The following is a 24,212-nucleotide window of genomic DNA, read 5'->3' as shown; positions in this document are numbered from 1 at the left end:
TGGAAGGGAGGACGGAGGGACGGATGGAAGGGCGGACGGAGGGACGGATGGATGGGCGGACGGAGGGACGGATGGAAGGGCGGACGGAGGGACGGATGGAAGGGCGGACGGAGGGACGGATGGATGGGCGGACGGAGGGACGGATGGAAGGGCGGACGGAGGGACGGATGGATGCCCCTGGCGGGGGGCGGCCCCTCTCCCCTCTCCCCTCCCCTCCTGCCGGGCCGGGCCGGGCCGGGCGGCTCCGCTCCCCCCGCGGGGCCGCTCCCGCCCCCGCTCCGCCGCCTCATTTAACGGGGCTCGCTGCCGCCGTGCCGAGCCGAGCCGAGCCGAGCCGGTCCGAGCCGTGCCGTGCCGAGCCGAGCCGGTCCGAGCCGAGCCGAGCCGAGCCGTGCCGAGCCCAGCCGAGCCGAGCCGAGCCGTGCCGTGCCGGTCCGAGCCGAGCCGAGCCGAGCCGAGCCCAGCCGAGCCGAGCCCAGCCGAGCCGAGCCGAGCCGAGCCGAGCCGAGCCGGTCCGAGCCGTGCCGTGCCGAGCCGAGCCGAGCCGAGCCCAGCCGAGCCGAGCCGAGCCGAGCCGAGCCGAGCCGAGCCGAGCCGAGCCCAGCCGAGCCGAGCCCAGCCGAGCCGAGCCGAGCCGAGCCGAGCCGAGCCCAGCCGAGCCCAGCCGAGCCGAGCCGGTCCCGTCGCGCTGCCCGGCCATGGCGCGCCCGCTGCCGCTGCTGCTGCTGGCGCTCGGGCTCGCCGCCGCCGCCAAGTCCCCGTATCAGCAGGTCCTGCAGCACAGCCGGCTCCGCGGCCGGCAGCACGGGTAAGGGGAGGCAGGGAGGGGGGAAAATCTCTTTTAAACCCTTTTTCCCCCATGCTTGCCCGGCCCGCGGAGGATGCGCCCGGTGCGGGCTCGCCCCGGGGTCTTTGTGCGGGCCGGGGCCGTGCGGGCATCGTGGGGAGCTCTCTCGGTAACCACTGCTTTCTTTCTCTTCCTCTTATAAGAGGAAGAGAAGAGGTAACTCTTTCTCTTTCTCATTTCCTTGTCTTTCATCCCCTGGCAACCTTTTTTCTTTGGGTAACTTTTCCCCCTTTCCATCACGAAACTTAGTGTTATAGTGTTGCAGATGTCAGTTCGGACCCTCCAATGCTTCTTTATCAGTTTATCCCTGTTAAGGAAAAAGGGGGTAAAAGTCCCTAGATTTTGAGCCATTAAAGATTTTGTGGAAAGAATTCTTGTTTTTATGAATTTGTATGAAAAAAAACCCCTTCAATGACTCTGTGGAGTCAGCACCAACTTACTCTTTGACTGGAAACCTCAGTTAGTCTTGGAAGTTTTCTTGACAAAAATAATCACTAATTCATTCATAGACGTTACAAGATAAGGCCTATGGAAAAATGCATGTAGACCTCTCTTGCTTGATACACAGCCTGTTATAGAGTGAGTACTTTGAGTGTTCATTAATAGGCAGAAAACTAACCCAATGTTAATAGTTGTTCCCACTGTTTTTAAAGTTTATTAAGAGTTAAGAATGGTGAAAGGATGAAGGACCTTTCAGCTGGCTTCCATCTCTCGGGATGGTGACAGTGATTGAGTTGAAGCTTCTGTTTAAGTGCATTGCTGGAAGCAGGGTCATGAAATGCTTTAAATAAAAAAAACTCCCAACATTTAAATATTGCAATTTGATACATTCTCTGGCAGGGATCTAGGTCAGGATTTATGACAAGGGACGTGCTGTTTGTATGCCTGACCAGGGACACAATCCAACAGGCAAATTCTGAGCTGATATTTATTTGTAATGGGTCAATAATGCCAGAATTGCAGTGATTTACGTAGAAATACAGTGAATCTTGTTCACCTTCTCTGTGTGATGTGAAACTAAGTAAATAGTTCTGCTGATAGCCCTGAGATTGAAGTTTGCTCGGGCTGAATAAGTTAGGGCAGTCCTGGTGTAAATCAGTGCACTCATCTCTGCAGGGAGAAGCTTTTACCCTGCACAATTACCAGAGGCACTGGGTAAGATGTGACTCTGGTCCACTCTGGTGCCTTGGAAGACACAATGGAATGCCAGAACTTCCATCTGAATTGAGATAAACCCAGTGTAGCTGACCACAGCTCCTTGCTCACTGCTCCCATTGTGATGGAGAGGGTGATTTTTACCAAGCTAACTTTTGTACATACACGGAATTTTGAGCACTGATTAATGATGTGCCAAAGAGATACAACAGCACAAAACCAGCCAAAAACATCCTGGATGTGGGGTGTGTTGTGTTGCTTGTAGGAGCCAGCTCCAGAGGGATGTGCAAGCAGGACTGCCACCCTTTGCTGTGAGCATCCCCCACACCATCAATGCCCCTATTGAGCCCAGAGCAAGCTGGGAGGCAGAGCTTGGCTCCACAGCAAAACTTGTATGTCTTAATTAACTTTTTTTAAAATGAACCAGCTCAAGTCAGTGAGAGGAGCTGAAAAGTGCATAAGTAACACTGACATTTGAAAATGAAAATGTAGGAGTGCTCTTCCCAAAGCCAGCCAGCTTTGTGGGCACAAGGTGATGCTGGGCAGCACCATGGCCACAGCCATTGCAGGTATCTGGGGCTGTGCATCAAGTGCTGCTTTTCTCAGCCTCTTCCCAAGGGCAGCCCCTGTCCCAGCAGCTCCCAGCTGCTGCTGCCAAGCAAAAGGCTTTGGCTGAAGGGGAACAATAGGCAGTCTTATCCTGGAGTCAGCGTGGCTGGCTGGGAACGGCATGGCAGAGGTGATGAACTCCAACGAGGAGAGGGAAGAGTGTTGACAAATTCATTTTAAGCCAGACTGGGCAAGGAACCAGGACATGCAATGCAGGGAGCCGCTACTACAGCGTGCCTGCAGGAATCATTGATAACACAGCCCTGAGCAGGGGTTTTTCCACACTGAGCAAAAACTGGAAAGAAGTTTTCCCCCATAAGTCAGGGAGGGAGGAGCAGCCCCACAGAGCTGCAGTCCCAGGCAGGGAGGAGGGAGCAAGGCAGTGAAGTGCTGTCCTGGAGGCACAAGGGTTTTCTTGGCAGGCTGCTCCTGGGGATGTGGGGGAAGTGATCAAACAAGTCCTTCAGTAGCCAGGCTTGTCAAGATGAATATTAGAGGGATTGTCCACTGCCGTCAGCCAGATGCTAAAATCGAGGCAAGGTTTGGAATTTCGATGTAATTGGAACCATATTTCGGCACGGCAGGGCCGGGTGGCCAAGGTGGGCTGAGTCAGAGAGCACAGACGTCTCTCTAAGCGATGATTTGGCTTGGAAGTTGCTGAGTCTGGGCCAGTTTGCACCAGCTGAAAGTTTGGGTTTGTGATTTCTAACTTTTTTTCAGTAGGTTCTCGCTCCTTGTTCCCTGCCTTATATACAGAAACTGAAAGAAATCCTTTCATGAAGAAACAAACCACCATTACTGGATGTGGCAGCAATGAGGGAATGATGAGCTGAGTGTCCCCAGGTCCCGCAGCTCCTCTCTTTCCCCTCGGGGCAGGATGAAGGTGCCTGGGACACGCAGGGTCGGATGCTGCCTCCGCAGGGCCCTGCAGCAGCCGCAGCAACAAAGGCTCATTGAAGGCACGCCAGGCTCCCGCGGAGGCTGGCACTGCAGTCAGCCAGCTCTGGGAGACCCTCAGGTTAATTCATGCTAATGATGGCAGGCTGGCCCCTCTGGGATGCCGCTGAAAAGCAAGCACGGCCGCAGGAGGACTTGGTGGTTGGGCTGCAAACTCTGCTTTTGTTCATTTTGGGGGGCAGTGCCTCGGTCAGACACAGCAGGACACAGGCTGCTGCCTGTTCTCCTGAGCACAGCAACACGACCTTCACAAGAGCATCTCCAGACCCCACTGGGAGTTTCGTTTGTGCAAATGGAAAATCTGCCTTGGACAGCACAGAGCGCTTCTGACAGGCTGAAGTGATGATTTATGTGTTTTGCTTAATTATTTGTTTTCCCTTCATCTGCTTGGCAGCCAATGCTGTGCATACTTTTAGTGATGCTGCTGCAACTGGGACATGGTGGTGGTGTTGGGATTCCAGCCTCAGCTGGGCTAAGCATCCTCAGCTTGCTGGAGCATTTGCTACACCTCTGGTCAAGCCCAGAGGCACTTGATGGCCTTGCAACCCAGATCCATAAATCATATCTTTTGTGCTGACCATGTTTTGCTTACACACGTGGCCAGGGCTGCTGGCCACAAACCACAGAGCTGGTGAGCCAGGCAGAGCAGGGAAATGCTGTGCTGGCCAAACCAGCAGCAAAGAAACTCCCAGCCCCAGCTTGACCACATCTCTGCTCACGGTGATACCACTTCTTAGAAAGCTGCAGGGCTGCAGGCAGCTCTCAGCAGGGTTGCTCACACATGGAACACAAACCAGGTTTTTGGCTGAGCAGGAGCTCTTGGTACCTTATGGACTGGTACAGCCCCTCTTGATCTGTGCTGTCATTTCTGGTGTGTTGAAGCAGAGGAGGGCAGTGCCACTGCTCCTTTTCCCCTCGTTCAGCTCAGCATCCATGTCCAGAATTTGCTGAGTCTATCATACAGCCAAAGTTCTGGGTTTGATGCAAGTCTGTAGGCTGATAAATATCCGTTTTATTTTTTTTATGTCCTAGACAATAAAATAATGGTTTCTTTTGCAAGGATTTGTATTATTGCATAATTTCCGGGGTTTTAGCTGAGTTTTGAATTTTAAGTAGCTGTACACCATGGAAATTCTGACCAAAGGATTTTTACTTGATTTCTTTATATTTTGGTGAGAGGTGGAACATGGAAAAAAGTCAAGAATTTGTACTTAGTGAAGAAAGAGATGCTCTGGCAGAGTCAGGAGAGATCTCTTTCTCTGCTTCCTCCGCTTCATGACAGTCATTGTAGGGCTGAGTCGAGCAAGTTGACTTGCAGCTCTCAAGGTTTCCTCCCTTGCCGTCCCAGAAGGGCTTTTCAGGCTCTGTCAGTGGGGTCTGGCTCCGTGCTGGGGGTCAGCATTGGCAGGGGGAGGCTGACAGGACCCTCTTGTGCTCTGTTCCCTGCAGCCCCAACGTGTGTGCGGTGCAGAAGCTGATCGGCACCAACAGGAAATATTTCACCAACTGCAAGCAGTGGTACCAGAGGAAGATCTGTGGGAAGTCCACGTAAGTCCCTGGGTGCCTGACAGGGTCTCCCCAAAGACCCCGTTGTGGAGGTGGGTGCTGGGTGGCAGAAGCAGATGGCAGATGTGGGATGCCAGAGCCCATGGTGTGTGTGTCACGTGTGTCCCTGTTAAAAATTGTTTTAGCTTTTTACCCCCTAAGAAATGTTTGTTTTTCTAAAACACTTTGATGTTAAGAATGAAAAGTGCCATGTAAACATAAACCCTGATGGTTTATTCTAATTGCATTTCTATATATACTTTAATAGCTCTCTGTGCTGTAATGAAGTGTAGGCCAGATGTTTTCTAGTACTGTCTCCATGATAGGCTCAATGCTGCCTAGATTTGAGAAATAAAAAAGGTGGAAAAAAGCAGCCCAGAGCTGATGGATATTGGAGAGAATGTAAAATTCATCTCCATCTGTTTGCTTTGGAAGGGAAAACAAATAGAAGGAAAGAGGTGTTAGCTTTAGCCAACACTCTCTGACTCCACCAGGAAAGTTAATCAGACTTGCAGGCCAATTCCACGTCTAACATTGCAAACAATAATATTCAAGTAGCTGTTGCATGAAGAATCTGTGTGAGCAGCCTCGGGACATTCTTTTGAAAGATGCAGTCAGCAGATAATTAAGGCTATGCATGCTTGACTATCTGCCAGGCTGTAGAGCAGGAGCAGAGAATCTTTTTCCTTGCTGTAGTCCAGGCTGGGCTTTTGGACTCCCTTGCATGGACCATCCCAACACCCAGGGCCAGTGCAAAGATTCCCTGAGCAGTCCTGGCTGTGGGATCAGAGCTCTGGGCCAGGTCTCAGCCTGGATCTGCAGGGTCAAGAACAGAGAGGAGAAAATCATCTCATTTGTTTCCCTCATGGCTCAGTGTAAATGGTAATTAGATCTATAGCAACATGCTGTCCTTCCCTGGTGATTTGTGTTGCCATCATTGGTTTAGCTGTGACACCTGGCTGTCAGGATTCATGTGTGCTGTTGGTGTGGGGAGGAGGGAAGCAAACCAGGAGTCATGGCTGTGCACAGCCTTTGGCCTTTCATTGTACTTCACATGAATTTGCCCTAAGGAGGACAATTCTGTACTTCAGGAGGATGTATTGCTGGCTGTGCCATGCAGTGTGCATGCACCATCGTTTTCCTTATGTCCAATTTCTTTTCAGAATAAAAAAGGAGAGGCAATATTGTAAAAACAAGCAACCAGATCCCCTCCCCTTAATTCTACAAACAGAATTTTGGGAAGGCTTAGCTTGGGTCATTAAAGTTCAGGCTGTCATCTTGGCTGAATAATGGTGCTTCTTGACATGACATGGACAAGGTTATGGCACAGCAATATGGTCTCATCATTGCCTTTTCTGATAACAGAGTAGCTCAGTGTGTCTCCAAAGAAAACACAACTCAGCTGTGGGTGTAGGAGAGCTTTGCTGCTCTGGTCACTGAAAGGCAAAGCAGTCCAGCCATGGATTTCTTTAGCTCTGAAGCAAGTGAGAAACTAACCTTATATAAACCAAGAGTGCAGCTGCATTTGGCACAGACAAACTCATCCACTTATCTCCAGGAGGAGGTGGAATAACTGGCATCTGGCAGCATTTCATTATTTCATTTGAGGAGAACTCTTTCGTTTGGGGTGAACTCTTCTACCTCATTTTCTCTGCTTTTACCCAAGTGTCTCACCCAGTGATGCATCACTGAGAGAAAAGCACACAGACCATTAACCTGCCTGTTAACCTATGAGGTAATCTTTCCATTATCCACAGAATTTGCTCACTATTCTTTGCTTTACATCATCTCCACAATGGGTGTTATTGTGTTCTCTCCTCCCAGTCATTCCTGAGCCTGGGCCCTGCTCTCTCCTTTAGCAGGGCTGGTGCAGAACAAAAGACACGTGCCTTGACTCAGAGTTTCCAGGGGACCCTGGGACAGCTCTGATTACAAATGTTTGCTTGTGATGGCTCCCACTGGACGTGGTGTGCCTGGCATATGGAAGCAATCAGGAGTCATTGGGGCTGTAAAGGACAGGATGCATTGTGCTGTAGCAGTCAAATTCCTGCAGCAGTGTCAGGAGTCTGATGCTGTGGCTCAGGTGTCAGAGCCCAGGAGATCAGGTGGGCACAGCTGATGGTGCTCAGCATGAACCTCCAAACTGGCCCCTCCTGTTGGGCTGAGCTGGTCCATGAGAGGTTTTGAGAATACCCTGAAATCCTAGGAAAAAAACAGGATTTGGCACATTTATCATAACTGGGTGGATGCAGCCTTTGCTTGGGATCTGTGGTCAGCAGTCCCCTCCTAAAGCTGAGTGGGTGCTCCTCTCACAGGCAGGGGGAACCCCATCAGCCCTGGGGGGATGGTGGAGCTGCATAAGCGTGGTCAGCATGGTCATTTTCTCCTCCTCCTGAAAGGTTTTTCCCACCTGAGAGCAGCAGTCCTGGGGAGGAGACCCTTGAGCCATCTCATCTGCTTCACATTTGACCTGGCTGTTTTCCTCTGTATTTGCTTAAAGGGTGACTGGTGCCACAAGCTGCTTGTGTGTTCCAGGTGAAAATGCCTGGCTCTAGGATGATGGGTTTGGCTGCTTTGGTTTCTTTCCTTTTCCTGCTCTGAGCACCTTTTCACACAGGTGCTGGGAGGGAGGTCAGTGAGAGAGCAGGAACTGCTGAGCAGCAAATCTGAGCTCCTGCAGAGCTGGCTCTGAGCAGAGGAATCCATCCCTCAGCAAGGAAGGCAGAACAGTTCTGCACTCCTGCAGCACAGCTTCACTCCTGTGGAAGGATCACATCCTGCACTGGGAGGCTTAGAGTGACTGGAGCAGCAAGGAAAGCCAGCCTGGAAACCACAGATGAAGAGTTCTGCCTCTTTATCTGCTTTTTTTTTTTAGTTTGTTTTTCTCTGCTGAAGTATTGGCTCACACAGTTACAGGGAAATTAGGTAGAGGATTTATGTAGAGTTTTTATCTTTGCTGATGAAGGGAGATAAGATAGTTGGCAAGAAGTCTGACACTGCTTTGATTTCAAGGAGCGCTGAGACAAAAGTGTTTTGGTAATTAGGTAACTTTCCACTGTTGGTTATTCCAAAGTCAAAGAAGTAGTTCATTCAGAGTATATTGTCATCATTTTTCCTTTGTATTTTATATTTTTCTCCTTCCCTTGTGCACTGGACTCATTCTTCCAGAATTGGGGTTGCAATGGAACACATCCCCTGTTTTGTCTTGAGAATGAAGACAACCTCAGTTTAGAAAAAAATCACTGGCACTTATTTTACAAAAACAAAACATATGGGCTTTATTACAGGAAATTATTACAAATGGATCTTTTTTCACTAATATATGCCTAAGCTTATTTTTATTACCTTGAAAAATGCACTTTAAATTTAATTTCAGCTCCTAAGAATGCGAGAGCAGTGGAACAATGACTAATAAAAGCCTAAACTAAAGGAGCTTTCTTCTGCAGGCAGACACAAATAGACATTAAAGAAATAGTGTTTCAAAACCAGAGGCTTAAAAACCATAGATTTGACTTGAAATTACTCATTGAGGAGGTCAGGAAATTGTGGTTGAGGCGTTGCAGAGTGGATGACAAATGCTCTGTGTGTGAGGGCAGTGCCAGTGTGACCCACAGTGCTGGCATCCGCCGTGTCCTGATGCTGCAGGGACTGGGCACGGAGCAGGCAGCAGGAGCAGGGATGGACTGGGCACTTCCCAGGGCTTTTGTGCAGAGCCCAGAGTGTGCAGCAGTGGCTGGGAGGTGCTCAAGGGAAGTTCTCCTCCCTGGGCAGCAGAATGTGGCTCTGACCCAGCTGAAGCAGGATGTGCCAAGAGCAGCCTCCCTGCCCCATGGATGTGTGGGGGAAGGCAGCACTGGGGTGTAGAGCATCCTTCAGCCCAGCTCTGCTGCTCCTCTCTGAGGGCTGGAGGTGGCTGCAGGGACAGCTGGGGACAAGCCCTGAGACCACCCCTGAGCAACCCCTTCAATGGTGCCTTTGGGTGGGCTTTTGTTTCCACCTGGTCCACCAGCCATGGGAGGCCAAATGCCTGAAGCTGAAGCTGTTTTATAACCCTCATCTCTGGCTCCTACAAGGTGCCAGCCCTTGGCTGAGCTCCTCTGTGTTCACCTGGCCCCTTGCAGCAGTTTGCCAGAGCTCAGGATGGTGAAGGTTCCAGACACACACCAGGGGATGCTGAAGGTGCCAGACACACGCCAGGGGATGCTGAGGGCCCCCTTCAGTGGGAGAGTGAGACAGGGGACTCGAGGGAGTCCCTGCCCAAGTGGAGCTGGCCCCGTTTCTACCCTCTTGCCATGAGCTTCCTTTGCTGCTGGAGATGCCCACAAACCCAGTGAAAAGCAGGAAGTGCAGTCATGGAATCCCAGAATGGTTTGGCTGGGAAGGGGCTTCAGGCACCATCCAATTCCACATTTGACCAGGTATCTGCATCCCTTGCCAGTGCCCTCCCCTCCTGGCAGGCACCAGGGGCAGCTGTGAGCCAGTGTGCCACAGGCTGTGCATCCCTGCCCTGCCCCTTTGGAGCAGCTCATTAATCTCCAATTGATCTGTAAGTAAGGGTTTGAAAGCCCTCGTCAGCACTTTGGAATGATTTCTCTTTAATCAGCTCTTCATCTTTGATTACAGGTCTGAACCAAGGGAACTGTCTAGACTGGATTTAGTTTCTAGGGTGAAAAAAAGAAAAATTGGAGGTAGGGGAGGGAAGTGGTGTGGGAAGAAAGTGTGTGTTTCCAATGAACACGAGACAGGGGGGCTGGGAAAGCAGAGCAGCAGGGTGTTAAGATCTCCAGTAGTCAAAGGAAGGGATTGCTTTAGGCAAACTCTTTCCCACATGGAATATATAATGTCTAGACAATCAGTCTGGGTTTGGTTTGTAATTCTCTTAGGAAACCGTGACACAGAATTTATTTGCTTCTGTCACACAAAAGCAGGTATTTGTTTCACTTTCTGGCTCTTAATTACCCTGAAGAATTCCCTATTAAACCTAAGGCATTTCTACTGTTTGTTAAAATGATGACAAATATCTGAAGCTGGAGGATTTTCCTCTCTCTTTGAGTGAGTGTGCTGACCCTCAGCAGTACAGCATCCTACTTGTCTCAAATTCAGCTGGGAGCCCAGAGGAAATGCTTGTGCTTGGGAGGAACACCTATTCCCTGGCTCTCTCAGCCCATCAATCAGGTGGCCTTGTTACTTTCACACCAAGCATAGAGCAATAGGTGAAAGAATCCCCTGGGGAAAATGAGCAGGCAACTTCTGGATTGATTTTTTTTTCTCCTTTTCATTTTTTTTCTTTTTTTCTTCTCCCTCTTAGTATCAAGCCACGTTCCCTCAAATGGCCACCTTTGAGAATCAGATGATTGTTTCTCAATCGGATAACTGAGCTGCAGATGATGGATGCAGTTTACAGGCAGCTCTTGCTTATTTAGGGTCTGAAATCAGCAGGACAGCCTGGGCTGGTGCCTCTGACCCCTTTGGTTTTACAGGGGGACAGTGCTGCCAGCCAGAAGGCCAGCAGAAAGCTGCTCTGAGGCTGCTCACAGGGACACAGCTGTGCTGTGCTGCTGCCCAGGCTGCCTGGGCATACACATCCCACCACTTCAAGGTGGAATTTCCAAGGTGGAATTTCTCCTTGCAGGGCTTTTCCCAAGTCCTCGTGCCAATGCACATTATCTGAGAACAGGGTTCACCTTTCCCTCCAGGTCTGTCTTGTGGGTTTTGCCCATAAGTAAGCAAATAATTTCTGGTGGTGGACAGAAAGAGGGTGAAATGAGAGGGAAATGCTTGGCTGGTTTGGTCAAAGAGCCACAGTGGAGCAGTGATGAGATGTGACAGCAGCAGTCAGCTGAGGAGATCCCAAATCCCATGGGAAATGTGCCCAGATGAACCAGCACTGGCAGTCCTGTTGGGACTGTGGAATCAGTTTCCATCCACTGCCTGTATAAAGTCTCCTGGAAAGTGTGTTTTTGAAAAGAAATTGTGTCTGCTTTTGTTCTGTGGAGAAATTGGCAACATGCAGCCCTGAAGGAGATAAAAGTGTGGTTAGTCTTTTGTTGAAGTCTGTATTTCTAATGAAAATCTGCTTGGAAACATCCCCAACATGGATGGACCCAGAATTATATAAAATAGAGAAAAAGCTGTGAGACTGCTGGTTAATCTGCTGTATCCATCTCTTATTGCAGAGTAATCAGTTACGAGTGCTGTCCTGGATATGAAAAAGTTCCTGGAGAAAAAGGCTGCCCAGCTGGTAAAAACATGCTTGACATTTTTTAGACTTAAAATTATACAGCTGCCTAGTAAAGGGAAATGTTAGAAAATTGCCCAAAGTGGACTTATTTTTTGCGATTTCTGCACAATATTGCCACGAACAAGTCCAAAATGGACTCGGTGGAGCACCAGCCAAGAGTCAGATCAGCTCCAAAGCATGCTAAATGTTCCAGACAACTTAGAACCTTGGATGTAATTGAACTTAATCGAGCATGGGAAGGCCATAGGGACCTACTTATTCCAGCAAGTAATATATCTGTATTGGAAATTCAATTCAGAGGAATGAATTGAGGAAGAGACAGCTCTGCCAATCTCTGCTCATTTTCATTTTCATGGAGTGGTTTGTACTGGAAGGAGCCTTAGAGTTCATCTGGTTCCAACCTCCTGCCATGGGCAGGGACACCTTCCACTAGACCAGGTCACTCCAAGCCCCATCCAAACTGGCCTTGAACATTTTGGCAAGCATGGGGTTAGCAAACTTTTATTTAGGAGAAAATACACTTGATATTGGGGGGAATAAACTGAGTTTTTTGAAGAAAGCCGTATTCTGCTTTTGCTTTTGGAACACTTCCCTCCGCAAAAGTCTGATGGCTCCAAGTTAACCACATGGGCTGATGCACATGGTCAGTGGACACTGAGACCAGCAGTGTCCAACACCAAATCCCAAAAGCCTGAATACAAACAGGACTGGGTGAAAGCAATCAATGTCTTTGCTAGCCTAAATCACATTTGTATAAACCCAGAAAACAAATCCATTCAAACTTCCAAGAATACAGCAGATCCTGGATTACATTGCTGTAATTGAGGGCAAAGCTGTCAGGCTATGATTATTCATTATCTAATTATTGAACAGACACCAATCCCCTGGTGTGCTTCATTTCCCAGCATTCTCACCAGCAATGCTTTAATTCAGCCAGAAGGAGGAATGATGTTTTTGGGAACTTAACCTTCTCTTCTTTCAGCTCTGCCACTTTCCAACATCTATGAAACCCTGGGAGTAGTTGGGTCTGCCACCACACAGCTCTACTCCGACCGCTCCAACCTGAGGCCAGAGATAGAAGGACCTGGAAGTTTTACAATTTTTGCTCCCAGCAATGAGGCCTGGGCATCCTTGTCTGCTGTAAGATAATCCCTCTGCTTTCTCCTCTTCCTCTGATTTTTCCCTAGTGGAGATCCAGCTCTGCAGGGGTCTGGCAGGATAGGCATAGTACTGATAGAGGAAGGGCTGTGGATTTCCAGGATGGTTTTCATTGTGCTGGTTCATCTGCTCCAGAGCTTTGCTTCTGAAAGATCCCATCACCAGAGAGATGTGGATGTAGAAATCCCCTCATTCAGTTTTCCCAGCTTGTTACCATTAGAAATTGAACTGAGACCTGCAGCAAGAACCTTCCCATCCCTTACCAGTTTTCTTCTTGTCCCTTACATCCCCATTCTGGTTGTTCTTAATTTGTACAAACAGCCAGTCCCAGCTGGAGCCTCAGTAATTCCCACATGACTGTGTCCCGTGCTCAATTAGATATGTATTTCCTTTACATTCATTTTGATTTTCTCTTTCCATGTCTTGTGATATTTCCACTCCTGAAGTGGTCACTGCTGTCCTACTGCTACTTCCACCCCAGTTGAGCATCCCTGTGAACAAGAACAATTACTAGGGCAGGGAGGGGGGATATTTATGGGTCTCTCCACTGCCAAGCCTTTGTCCCAGATGCCTCAGCAGAGCCCCTTGCAGGGATGATGCTGTTGGGAAAGGTCTTTTAGTGTATTTGTCAGTGGCCCTTTTGCCTTACTGCTCATTTCAATGCAATGATCCCACTCTGGAGCTGCAATCATCCCTTTGTGTGCCAAGGACTGGGTGTCAGAGCTCTTGGCTGCTTTTGTAAGGCAAAAGACAAAGATTTTAGAAAGCTGAGCTCTTAATTTACACAAATGGCATGAGGCTGAATGAATCACTTAATATTCATGCCCACATGCCCACCTTGGGAGGCCCCTGGGAGCAGCCAGACCTCCTGGTACTCTCTAGCAGATGCCTAATTGCACTCAGCACTGAAAAATTGATTTTTCTGATTTTCAGGAGACTCTGGATTCCTTAGTGAGCAACGTTAACATTGAGCTGCTCAACGCCCTCCGCTACCACATGGTGGACAAACGGGTGCTCACAGATGATCTGAAACACGGCACCACCCTCAGCTCCATGTACCAGAACCTGCCCATCCAGATCCACCACTATCCCAACGGGGTAAGGCACTCACAGGCTCACACTGGCTCGGCCTGGAAGGGACCACAGTGCCTCACCTGGCCCAACCCCCCTGCCCAAGCAGGGTCATCCCAAAGCACATGGCACAAGATTGTGTCCACATGGTTCTGGATGTTTCCAGTGAGGGAGACCCCACACCCTCTCAGGGCAACTTGTTCCATGCTCACCTGCAGTGAAGTTCTTGCTCATATTAAACCTACCCACAGCAGGCTTGCTTTCCAGCTGCCTTGCAGCTCCTACACTGTCCTGGGACCTCCAGGACTCTGGAATGCTTAGGTTGACAGCTACTAAGATACATACTATGAAGGAGTTTGAAAATGATATTTTTAAACAGATGGTCGCAGCCCATGCTGCTGTGTAACTCTGCTTGCCCAAGTATTGGTTCTGGCTTATTTTCATAGTCTTCAGTGTAGACAAAACCACTGATGATTTTCAAAGCTCTTTAAATTTGAAATATTTCAAACATTCTTGATAGAACATTCTCACTTTTGGTGGAAAATTTTAAGGGAAATTTAAGGAAAAGAAGGTAGGATATTTTAAGGAAATACAACTCCTGCTCTTGCCGACTCAATAAAGTGCTCACTGCGTTTGAAATAGAAATAGAAAAGCAGCACTTTACCTTCTGGCTTTAGTGGTTTTAGTGCATGTAACACCCATGGTCTTTCCCTGTGCAGATTGTGACCGTGAACTGTGCCAGGCTGCTGAAAGCTGACCACCACGCCACCAACGGAGTGGTTCATGTCATCGACAAGGTCATCGCCACCACCACCAACACCATCCAGCAGATCATTGAGACTGAGGACAGCCTGGAAACCCTCCGGGTCAGTCAGCACTGGCTGCTCCAGCTCTCCTTAAAGATGCTCAGGCAACCCACCCCCAATGAATTGTCCTGAAGAGCTTTGCCAGTGTCTTGGGCTGTGAGCCTGGAGCTGCTGATGAGTTCCTTGTACCAATGTATCTCCTTTTGATTTAGGAAGAGAAGTGCTTGCTATCAGTGCAAGTAGGGTTTGTGACAGTAATTGTCACCCTTCTATGGCTGCTCAGAAAACAGAGACACTGAGTCTGTCTCCTCATTCTTGTAGGGGAGTCTTAGCCTTAGGAGATATTAACTGTTCCAATTTTATGTGTCCTGATTTATTTGCCTTGGTATTTGCCAAATTAAGGAAAATGCACAGGGGATTTGCAGTTAGCCAGATGTGGGTTCTGATTGGAATTATTCACTGGAAGTACTGTGAGCCTTTCCAGGCATATCTGGGTATTCAAACTAGCTCTCAGTCTTGCCAAAAAAAGGGCTCTTGTACTCAAATTTCTGGAACACCAGAGAACCATGGGGCTGGGTCAAATTTTTAAAGGGACCAAAGTGCTGAATGAAGCTATTCAGGATTTTTTGCAAGTCCTCTGAAATTATAAAAGCCTTAATAAGTCTGGCCCTTAGTGTGTCCCTGGAAAAAGTTTCTGACCTTTGTATTCTGGCTGAATGTGTTTTTCCCTCTCTCCTTGTTTCTGTGAAGACTGCTGTGGCTGCATCTGACCTCAGCAGCTTGCTGGAGAGCGAGGGCCAGTACACACTCCTGGCTCCCACCAACGAGGCCTTTGAGAAGATCCCACGAGAAACTCTGAACAGGATCCTGGGAGACCCAGAGGCCCTGAGGGGTGAGTGCTTGTTCACTGAGGCCACTGAGAGGCTGAAGAGTATTTTTCAGTTCTTCTAAATTTTTTCTCAAGGACAAGTCAACAGCTCCTTGATACGCTCTGACAACAGCTGCAGTGAACAGATGTGACAGAGTCCACCTTTTTTAACTGGACAGCCCAGCTCCCTTTGGTTGTAGATGTGTAGACATAGCAGGAGTGGCATCCAGATATGGATGAGGGAGCGGAAGCAGTCCCTTTTCTGAGTTTTCTTTTAGCCCTTTTTGCAGTGGTGATTTCTATTGATCCATCAAGATGCAAGAAAAATAAAATCTAATCAATGTAACTTCCCCTGACAAGTGCATCGAGTACTCACATGAAGGCTTTTGAAATTGGCAAAAGTTTATAAAAAGTGACTCTTTTTAGGCATTTTATTTCACAGGCTGTGGAATTGAAATCAGCTCAATTTAAAATGACTGCATTTTATGGAGTACACCCTGGCCATGGAACAGGATCCCTGAAAGCTGCAACACTTTCATAGCTGGTGTTTGCAGCTCACTAAGGCACTCTCCTCTCTCACAGACCTGCTGAACCATCACATCCTGAAGTCAGCCATGTGTGCTGAGGCCATCATTGCTGGCCTGACCATGGAGACCCTGGAAGGAGCCACCCTGGACGTGGGCTGCAGTGGGGAAGAGCTGACCCTCAACGGGAAGCCCATCATTGCCAACAAGGATGTCCTGGCAACCAACGGCGTGGTGCATTTTGTGAATGAGCTGCTGATCCCAGACTCAGGTACTGCTGCCTCTCTGCAGTTCTTTCTGCTGCCTTTCTTTTGTCTATTTTGCCAAGGAAATCCTGGATTTAGAGGGCATAGTGATGAGTGGATAACCTTTAATGCAAGGTAACTATGTGTTGCTTTTCTTTTCAGCTAAGACTGTGTTTGAGTTGGCACAAGAATCTGAAGTTTCCAAGTCTACAGACCTTTTCAGACAAGCTGGGCTCAGTTCTCATCTAACTGGCAGTGAGCGAGTGACCCTCCTTGCCCCAGTGAATAATGTGTTCAAAGGTAAACCAGGGATTAAATCCCTTTCTTCCATCACTTTGGGCCACAGATCTTCTTCAAACAGTTTTCAGCCAGATTTCAGTGCACAAGTATGCAAATCCTCTCTCAAATGCCTCGAGGCAGTGGCATCCAGGTTCACAATATAAAACTGATGTGGGTAATGCTCTGTATTTGAGTGGTTTTTAGCGGCTCAATAGCCATTTTAAGTGAATCACTGGTTCTTTCCACACTTTTTGCTGCAGATGGACTCCCTGTTATTGACAGCAACATGAGAAACTTGCTTCTGAACCACATTGTGAAAGACCAGCTCTCCTCCAAATATCTGTATCATGGACAGAAACTGAAGACTCTGGGGGACAAGGAGCTGAGAGTTTTTGTGTACCGCAACGTGAGTCCTCCCTGTGTGCTGTGCTCCTCGGGGCTGGGGGATGCTCAGTGTTCTGATGCTACAGCAATTGTGTAAAAAGGGGAAATGAGCAGTGTGGAAAGCACCAACATCTCTCTTTTGAAGCATTCTAATGAAGTCTTCTTTTCTGTGATTGTGTTTGCAGAACCTTTGCATTGAAAATGCCTGCATCGCTGCCCATGACAAGAGGGGAAGGTTTGGGACCCTCTTTAGTGTGGACAAAATGTTGACCCCTCCTACTGGCTCAGTGATGGATGTTCTCAAGGCAGACCATCGCTTCAGGTGACCTTTCTGCTCTTCCCAAGTGCCAGTTAGAAGCAAAATAGCTGCCAAAGCAGTTTCTATTTATTATGGGTTGTAGTCATGACAATGTATATGTTTTTTAGCATAGAAAGATCATCCAAAACCATGGTCTCTCTAAATTATAGGGAGTGAAACTTCAAATAACCCTCAGTCAACTGTGAGCCAAGAGTAAGTGGTTCCCTTAATACCACAAGAATCTGGCTCTAAAGCCATCTCTGCCCACTGTAGCCAGACCTCTCTGACTCCTCATACCACCTGGTCCCCATGGAGTCAGCACTCCCAGGTTGCTTTGCCATTTCTCAGATGTTCTGGTTGGACCCCACAGCTCATTCCCTCCCTAATCACCATTTTGGCTATTTGAATTGCTGCACCCCAGCAGGATTTCACATTGTAACTCCCCAGCTCTCCCTTGAGCCCAGCACACAGCTGACCAGTGAAGTGTTTTGCAGTGAAGCATTTGATGCCTGTTTGCTTTGCAGTACCTTGGTGGCTGCAATCCAGTCTGCAGGGCTGACAGAGAACCTCAACAGGCCGGGAACCTTCACCGTGTTCGCTCCCACAAACGAAGCTTTCCAAGCCATGCCCCAGGGGGAGCTCAACAAACTGCTGGGTGAGCATCTCCACAACATTTGGAGGATGAGCTGCTGTGTGGGACTGCTGTGATACTGAGAGGAATGGCCAAATTTCTCTGTTGTATCTCATTCTTTGGCTCTGCCTGTTGGAAGCATGAGCTTCCTACCCAATGGAGTTGTATGAGCAGAAGCTGAGGATGCAGAGAGTGGCACTGGATTCCCCAAGCTGGGTTTATACTGCCTGTGTTCTTGGAAGATACGTTTGTAGTGTGTGTCACAAACTCACTGTGACTTTTAATTTGGCTGTACTGGTGGTGTGAGTGAGATAACTCCCAGATATTTCTAAAAGAAATGAAAGAAGTGAGAATGTGACTCTTGACAGCACAGGATCAGGGTGTCTGCAGTAAGTTTTGCAAGGAAAAGACTTAATCCACATACAGCCTCAAGTTACACTGTATGAAATTTAAGTAATAAAAGGCTGGGGCTGTTCCTCCTTCTCCATGTACGTGGACAAAGCAGGAGGTCCAGTCTAATCCTGGGAAGCCAACAATTCTAGCTAAGTACCATTCTAGCTCAGACAAAGACCACTATCCTGAAAAGCAAAGGCATGCAGGCTGGGTGTGGAGAAAAGCACGGGAATGTTTAATAACTCCCTTCTGGATAAGCAGCATGATCTTTTATTTTGTTCACGTTGAAAACTGGTTGTGGCTGGAAACAATGTCAGGTATTTGAATGTAATGTCTTGTCATTAAATCCCAGCCAAACATTGACATCATAATTTGGGAAGCATCTGCCCCTGGTAGCTGGTTATCCTTTTAAGTGCAGGGATGAGGAACCAGTAATATCAGTCTAGCCTTATGCTTAACATACAAATATTTCAGAAGTGTTTTGCAGCCATTGTAAATGGCTGCAGGAATGAAGATTCCCAGATGCAGACCCTTGAGATGTTCTTTCCTCACACAAATGTTTAGCTTATGCCTCTGATGCAGAGGTGGATTGTGCTGGTGAGGGTGTGCAGAGTGAACTGTGGCCACCCTAAGGAAAAAAGCTGGCATACAGTCTTTGAAAACATTGAAACAAAAAGTCCCCCTTGCTGAGGGAGCTGTGGCTGGAGACCACCTTTGCACTAGCTGCCTGTAGCTGACAGTGACTCTGTCTGTCTGTCTGTCTGTCTGTCTGTCTGTCTGTCTGTCTGTGGGGCTTGTCAGTGACCCTGTGTCCTCTGAAGGAGGAGATGGAGATGTGCTACTGGCCCGAGCCGTGCACGTCACCACCTCTTCTGGAAAATAGATGGTGCAGGGAAAGCCCTCATCTTCCCAAAATCTGTTTCAAAGCACAGCTGTGTGAGTAGAGACTCAGTGGGGTGGTATCAGTCCATGAGACATTAGTGTCACTTCTGCTGCACTTTTCCCCTTCCTACCCAGCTGTGAGGATTGTTGCCAAGTGACACTGGCCTTGGTGACATTTGAAATACCAGAATGCCCTATCTGCTTCCTTATTTCACATGGGTCTTTCCCCACCCCATCCCAGACTTCCTTGGGAAGTGAAAGCAGCAAGAGAAGCAGGTTCATTCCGAGAAGCAGCTTCTCACTTGGCACAGTGAGAGAATGAGGGATGAAAACCCAAGAATGAGAGAATTCAGGTGTAGGGCAGGCTTGGTAGGTACCAAGGACATTGGGAGAGTGTCCTTCTGGATTTGGGAACCTGACCTGCCCAGGCAGGAGTGGCCTCAGTGCCCTAATCAGGTCCTTCTGCCTGGTTTTTGGTTTTGGTGTGAATTGTTTGAAGAAACAACTTTACATTGTTTCTTCACACTTCCAGGAAATTGTGGTGTTTTCCAAGTAATTCCGTTCCAGCACGTGAACTATGGGAAGCAAGTGCTGGTGCTGGTGTGCAGCTATAAAGGTTTTCTTCCCCCAGGTAATGCCAAGGAGCTTGCCAACATCCTCAAGTTCCACGTGGCTGATGAGATCCTGGTGAGCGGCGCGGTCACTGCCCTGGTGAGGCTGAAATCCATGCAGGGAGACAAGCTGGAAGTCAGCATGGTGAGTCACCTCAGGTGGGCTGCTGTGCTCAGCAGGGCTGTCCAGTGTTTGGTTGTCATGTCATGGACCAAAGCTCATGTCTGTGCCCATTTGGATGCTGTGGGAGCAGCTCCACAGTCCCACCAGTGTTTTCTGGGCTGTACTGGAGGGACTGTTGCCATTGTTCAATTCAACAAGCTGGAAGAAGGAAATGTGGTTTGCTTCAGCTTTCTCCCAGAAGACCAGTTGTAAATGATTTCCAGGAGCTGCTATAAATTTAACCCTGAGTCATGGGGGGAAAAACATAAATAAATGAGATGAATAGCTTGTTCAGCTAACATATCTTTTTGTGTAATGAAAATGATCTCTGCATGGGCTCCCTTAGTGCAGCAGAGTTTATTTAGATATATAATTTCAGTTCAAAAACTCTACACTACATAAGGGAATGTAGGATCCTCTACTGAGGAAAACAATCATTTCAGAAAATAAGCAATCATGGCTCACTCTATGCATAAGAAAACACAATGGGAGGGAAAAAAATGGAAGGGGCTGTGTTTCCAGGTGCATTGAATTGGCCAAGGTGCATCCTGGACTCTTCCATGTGCAGTCCTGCTCTGCCCTGTCCTGATCCCATCTCCACAGCCATCCCCCTGGCAGGGTGCTGGTGGATGTGCTCTGCTGCCATGGGACAGCATTCCCAGCCAGTTGCACTGAGGAAGTCCAAAGCCTGCGAGCCATTCCAGGACATACTCAGACTATAATTTGTCTTTATATTCTCCGTAATTGGCAAGAGGAATGAAAATGCCTTCAACCATCCAGTAAATGAATGAATGCAAAGTGAAAGGTTTTTTTTAATAACATTGGAAATGACAGAAGATTCTCATCTTCTACATTTTTTATTTCTTTCTTTTACTGAACAGAAGAACAACATAATACATATCAACAAGGAGCCTGTTGCTGAAAGTGATATCATGGCCACAAATGGTGTCATTTATGCTGTGAATTCTGTCTTACAGCCACAGGGTAGGTCCATGGTCAGAAATGTCCAGAGAAACCTTGTTACAGCAAAACTGCTTTGGGAGGGATTGGGGACCTGGGGCAATTGCTTCAGTTTAGTGAGGAGAGATTAGTTTGTAGTGGGATTTTCAGCAGAAAATAGAAGAAGAAAGCAGCCTGCATGCTCTGACAAGTATTTCAATGCTTTCACTGTCTCACCCTTAGCTTCAAGGCCACAAGAAAGAGGTGATGAGCCTGCAGATCCCGCATTAGAAATCTTCAAACAGGCATCTGCATTATCCAAGGTAAAAGGGAAAAACCTCTCACTGTGAAACTGCTGAAATTGCATTTTGGTAATAATTATTGGAAAATCATGTGACATTCATACACTGACTTCCAAGGAAAGTGAGTGTATGTGTTCCATGGAATGATCCATCCTCTCTTCTTGCATGATTTAATAAGAAATTGTAGGAAATAATAAGTAATTATTATTTATATAATTCTTAATTATAAGAAATAATAATAAAATTATATTAATTTAATATAATTTAAAATATATAATATATATTATGTATTATCTTATATAATATCTATATATATGTTATATATAATATAATATATATTGTATAATATATAATTATATTATATATAATATAGATATAATTTTAATTATATTATATAAAAATAGTTATAAAAATAATAACAATTTTGCAACACAAAGCTTCAGTTTGCAGCACACTGTGAATGTAACCTTGGCATGGTACTATTATATATCAGCTTCCAATAATGAAGAGCCATCCATCCATAGCTTTTGGAGATTAAGGATAACTCTATTGACAAACAAACTGTTCTTATGGCTGTTGGAGAGTTGAGTTTATGCAAACCCTGTTTTCTTTCCATGCAGGTTTCTCAGAGGAATCCTCGACTAGGTAAAACAACTTCTCCAGCTCACCTCTAATTTCCATTGTGTCCCCCATCCCTTGAAGAGAGGTTTCTCCTCCTCCCTTGCTCTAAGCAAGGTGTGGCATGGCTGGGAGGAGAGGGGCAGGGGATGCTCTGTGTCACCCACCCAGCTTGCTCTTCTCCCTGGCAGCCCCTGTCTACTCCCGGATACTGGCCAGGATGAAGGAGAACTCGGGGGGATTCTGAGCCCATCGTGAGCAGCCACCAGTCAGTGCCTCCATCCCATCCACTCCAGCTGACAGCTGAAGAGAAGGACAGAACCATTTTTAAAAACCAAATGCCACCCTTAAATTTATTTTTGTTTGCAAAGAAACGGATAGGAAAAACAAAAAGCCATATATATGTATATATTTTTAAGACCATTTTTATTTGGTTTTGACTTTGAAGTTCCCAGACCAAGGAAATGTTTTAAGGGTTTTTGTTTGTTTTGTTTAATTTTTGTTTTGTTTCTTTTTAAAATAAATTTATTCACCAACTTTCAATTTTTTGGGCTTGATAGGTACATTCAAGGGACTTTTATTTTTTTAAACAAGCATGTCCTTCTTTCTTCCCTTGGATTTTAAAAGTCTTCCATGAAATTCTGATCTGCAGGCTTTTAACAAAATTCTCTTTATTGACATTGAGAAAATTGCATAGTTATAAGCTATGGTTTAAAGTATTCTCTGTTTTTTTTAACTGGGGTCTTTATTTTTTTGTGCCTATGGTTATAACTGTGCTGCATTTTGTTAATGAGATTTGAAATGAGAGTTCTCCCTGGCTGAAGCCTTCCAGTAAATGATTCATTTTTAATAATGGTTGTTTTTTAATAAAAATTAAAAATAAAATCAAAAATATAAATATAAAAAGTGATTACAGTGCTTGGTTGGGTTTTTGCTTGGTTTGAATTGCCTGATGGCACCAGGTGATCAAACCTGAGCACTGGGAAGGAGGGGAATCAGATTTGGCTGGATCAACATTGATAGGCCTAATAGTTACTTGAGTGGAAGGACAGAGCATTTCTGCATTTCTCCTCTCTGACCCTGGCCTGGCATCATTTTCTGCTGGTGCTTTCATGGGCAGCCACTGTCACTGTCCAAGGAGCACAGGGACAGTTATAGTTATCCTTAGCCATGCACATCCTCCCAGCCACCTTTGCTGGCAGCTGGAGCTCAGCGCCACATCCACTCCCCATCGTGGCTTCAGATTCACTCCCTGGTCACTGTTACCTTGGTGAAACCCAGGAGTGGGAGGCAAAAAAGAGAAAAGAGAAAGAGGGTGTCATGTGCAGAACACAAAAGACTCAAGATTGTTTTTCTTGCTCTGGCAGAGAAATACCCTGATAGTTCTCCTTCTATTAAAAGCCCAAACTGAAATCCCACATGCTCAGAGTCATCTACATAACTCAAATGTGTGAAAAATACCCATCTCCTCTTTTAGCTCTTCTTTTATTTCTCTTCTTCACTACCCCTCACCCCCCCCCCCCCCCCCCCCATTTTTCTTTGTTATTTTTCTGGCATGATGCAGCCCTGGTATTTCAGGCTGAGGAGGAACATTTCCAGCCACCTAATCCCAGCAGCCCAAGGCAGAACAGTTGTATCAGGGGATTGGATTTTGGGGGAGGCTCAGCTTCTCCCTGTTATACTAATTACTGTTCCTTCCAAAGTCTGAGAAAGAGGGAAAACCATGTCAAATCTGCTCTGGTTTATTTTCTCTTCCTTAATGCTTCATAATTGAGAGATACAAAGTCTTCACAGCTTGGAAGGTGAAAAGTAGGTCTGCTCCTCATCTAGGTGAGTGCCCCTTGTTTACAGCTTTTGGCATCTGGCTTGGTGATTAATTGTTTCATTGCAAAATGATGCCACTTGAGTAGACAGGAGTAGGGAAAACTGCTTAGATGAGCTTAATAACCACGAGCAGTCCCATCAGCTGAGACACCAGTTTTCATCTCCTGGAAATACAGCCCTGGCTTTTCACTCCATGCTTCCTGGGCAGGTGTTGGGATGTGTGGTGATGGGGTGATGGTCTCCTTTGTGCTTTTTGTGTGGCCTGGCTTTGTTAGGCTTGCTTTTGGGGGTTTATGAGTCCTGGCAGTTTCCAGTAGATAGAGGTGCATTATCCTTTAAACCCAATTCCCTTTTTGCTCTCTCCTGTTGCTTATTCTCCCTGCTGCTTCAGCAGTGCTCCCTGCCTCACTCCTGCTGCCTGTCCCATCCTCTGAGCTGCTGTGGGGTGCCAGCAGCAGCCCCCAAGTGCTGTAGATGGGGGCTGCTCTCCCTGTTGTGTTGGCTCTGTCATTTCCCTGGATCCTACAACCTGGGAAGCCATCACAGGGTGCCTTCCCACAGGCTGCTGGGCAGCTCCCCTGGGTTTTGGTGTCTCCAGATTACAGCTCATGGTGGAAACTCTTGGGAGTTCCTCACCCTGCTCCGAATCGATTTCTCACCCCTCTGTGTTCAGGGAGGGATACACAGATGGATTTGATCAGTGGCTGAGCTGTCTGAGTTGATCAGCAGGGACTGGATCCCCTGCTTTGATTCAGTGACACTTTGGGGATATTTTTCCCCATGGCTTTGTCACTGTGCCTTATCCAGTGATGTGAGGGTGAGTGCTGCCAATTATTCCACCAAGGGCAGCGAGATGTGAATG

At 47.3% G+C, this 24,212-nt stretch overlaps 1 protein-coding gene across 1 annotated transcript; it reads left to right on the top strand.

Moving 5' to 3' along the window:
• The first annotated feature begins 698 nt into the window (after nucleotides 1-698).
• Nucleotides 699-22,423, top strand: TGFBI (transforming growth factor beta induced). Its single transcript, XM_066560090.1, has 17 exons — nucleotides 699-808; nucleotides 5,018-5,116; nucleotides 11,290-11,354; nucleotides 12,337-12,494; nucleotides 13,446-13,610; nucleotides 14,303-14,449; nucleotides 15,140-15,281; nucleotides 15,840-16,052; nucleotides 16,189-16,326; nucleotides 16,566-16,711; nucleotides 16,875-17,011; nucleotides 17,512-17,642; nucleotides 19,525-19,649; nucleotides 20,549-20,651; nucleotides 20,850-20,929; nucleotides 21,529-21,553; nucleotides 21,718-22,423. The coding sequence occupies exons 1-17, from the start codon at nucleotides 699-701 to the stop codon at nucleotides 21,771-21,773; spliced, it is 2,040 nt and encodes a 679-aa protein (XP_066416187.1). The 3' UTR covers nucleotides 21,774-22,423.
• The last annotated feature ends 1,789 nt before the right edge of the window (nucleotides 22,424-24,212 follow it).

This window comes from Molothrus aeneus, chromosome 15 (genome assembly GCF_037042795.1).
Source record: "Molothrus aeneus isolate 106 chromosome 15, BPBGC_Maene_1.0, whole genome shotgun sequence".
NCBI classification, from domain to species: domain Eukaryota; kingdom Metazoa; phylum Chordata; class Aves; order Passeriformes; family Icteridae; genus Molothrus; species Molothrus aeneus.
Note: the sequence above shows the minus strand (reverse complement) of the source record. Positions and strands in the feature narration are given on the sequence as shown.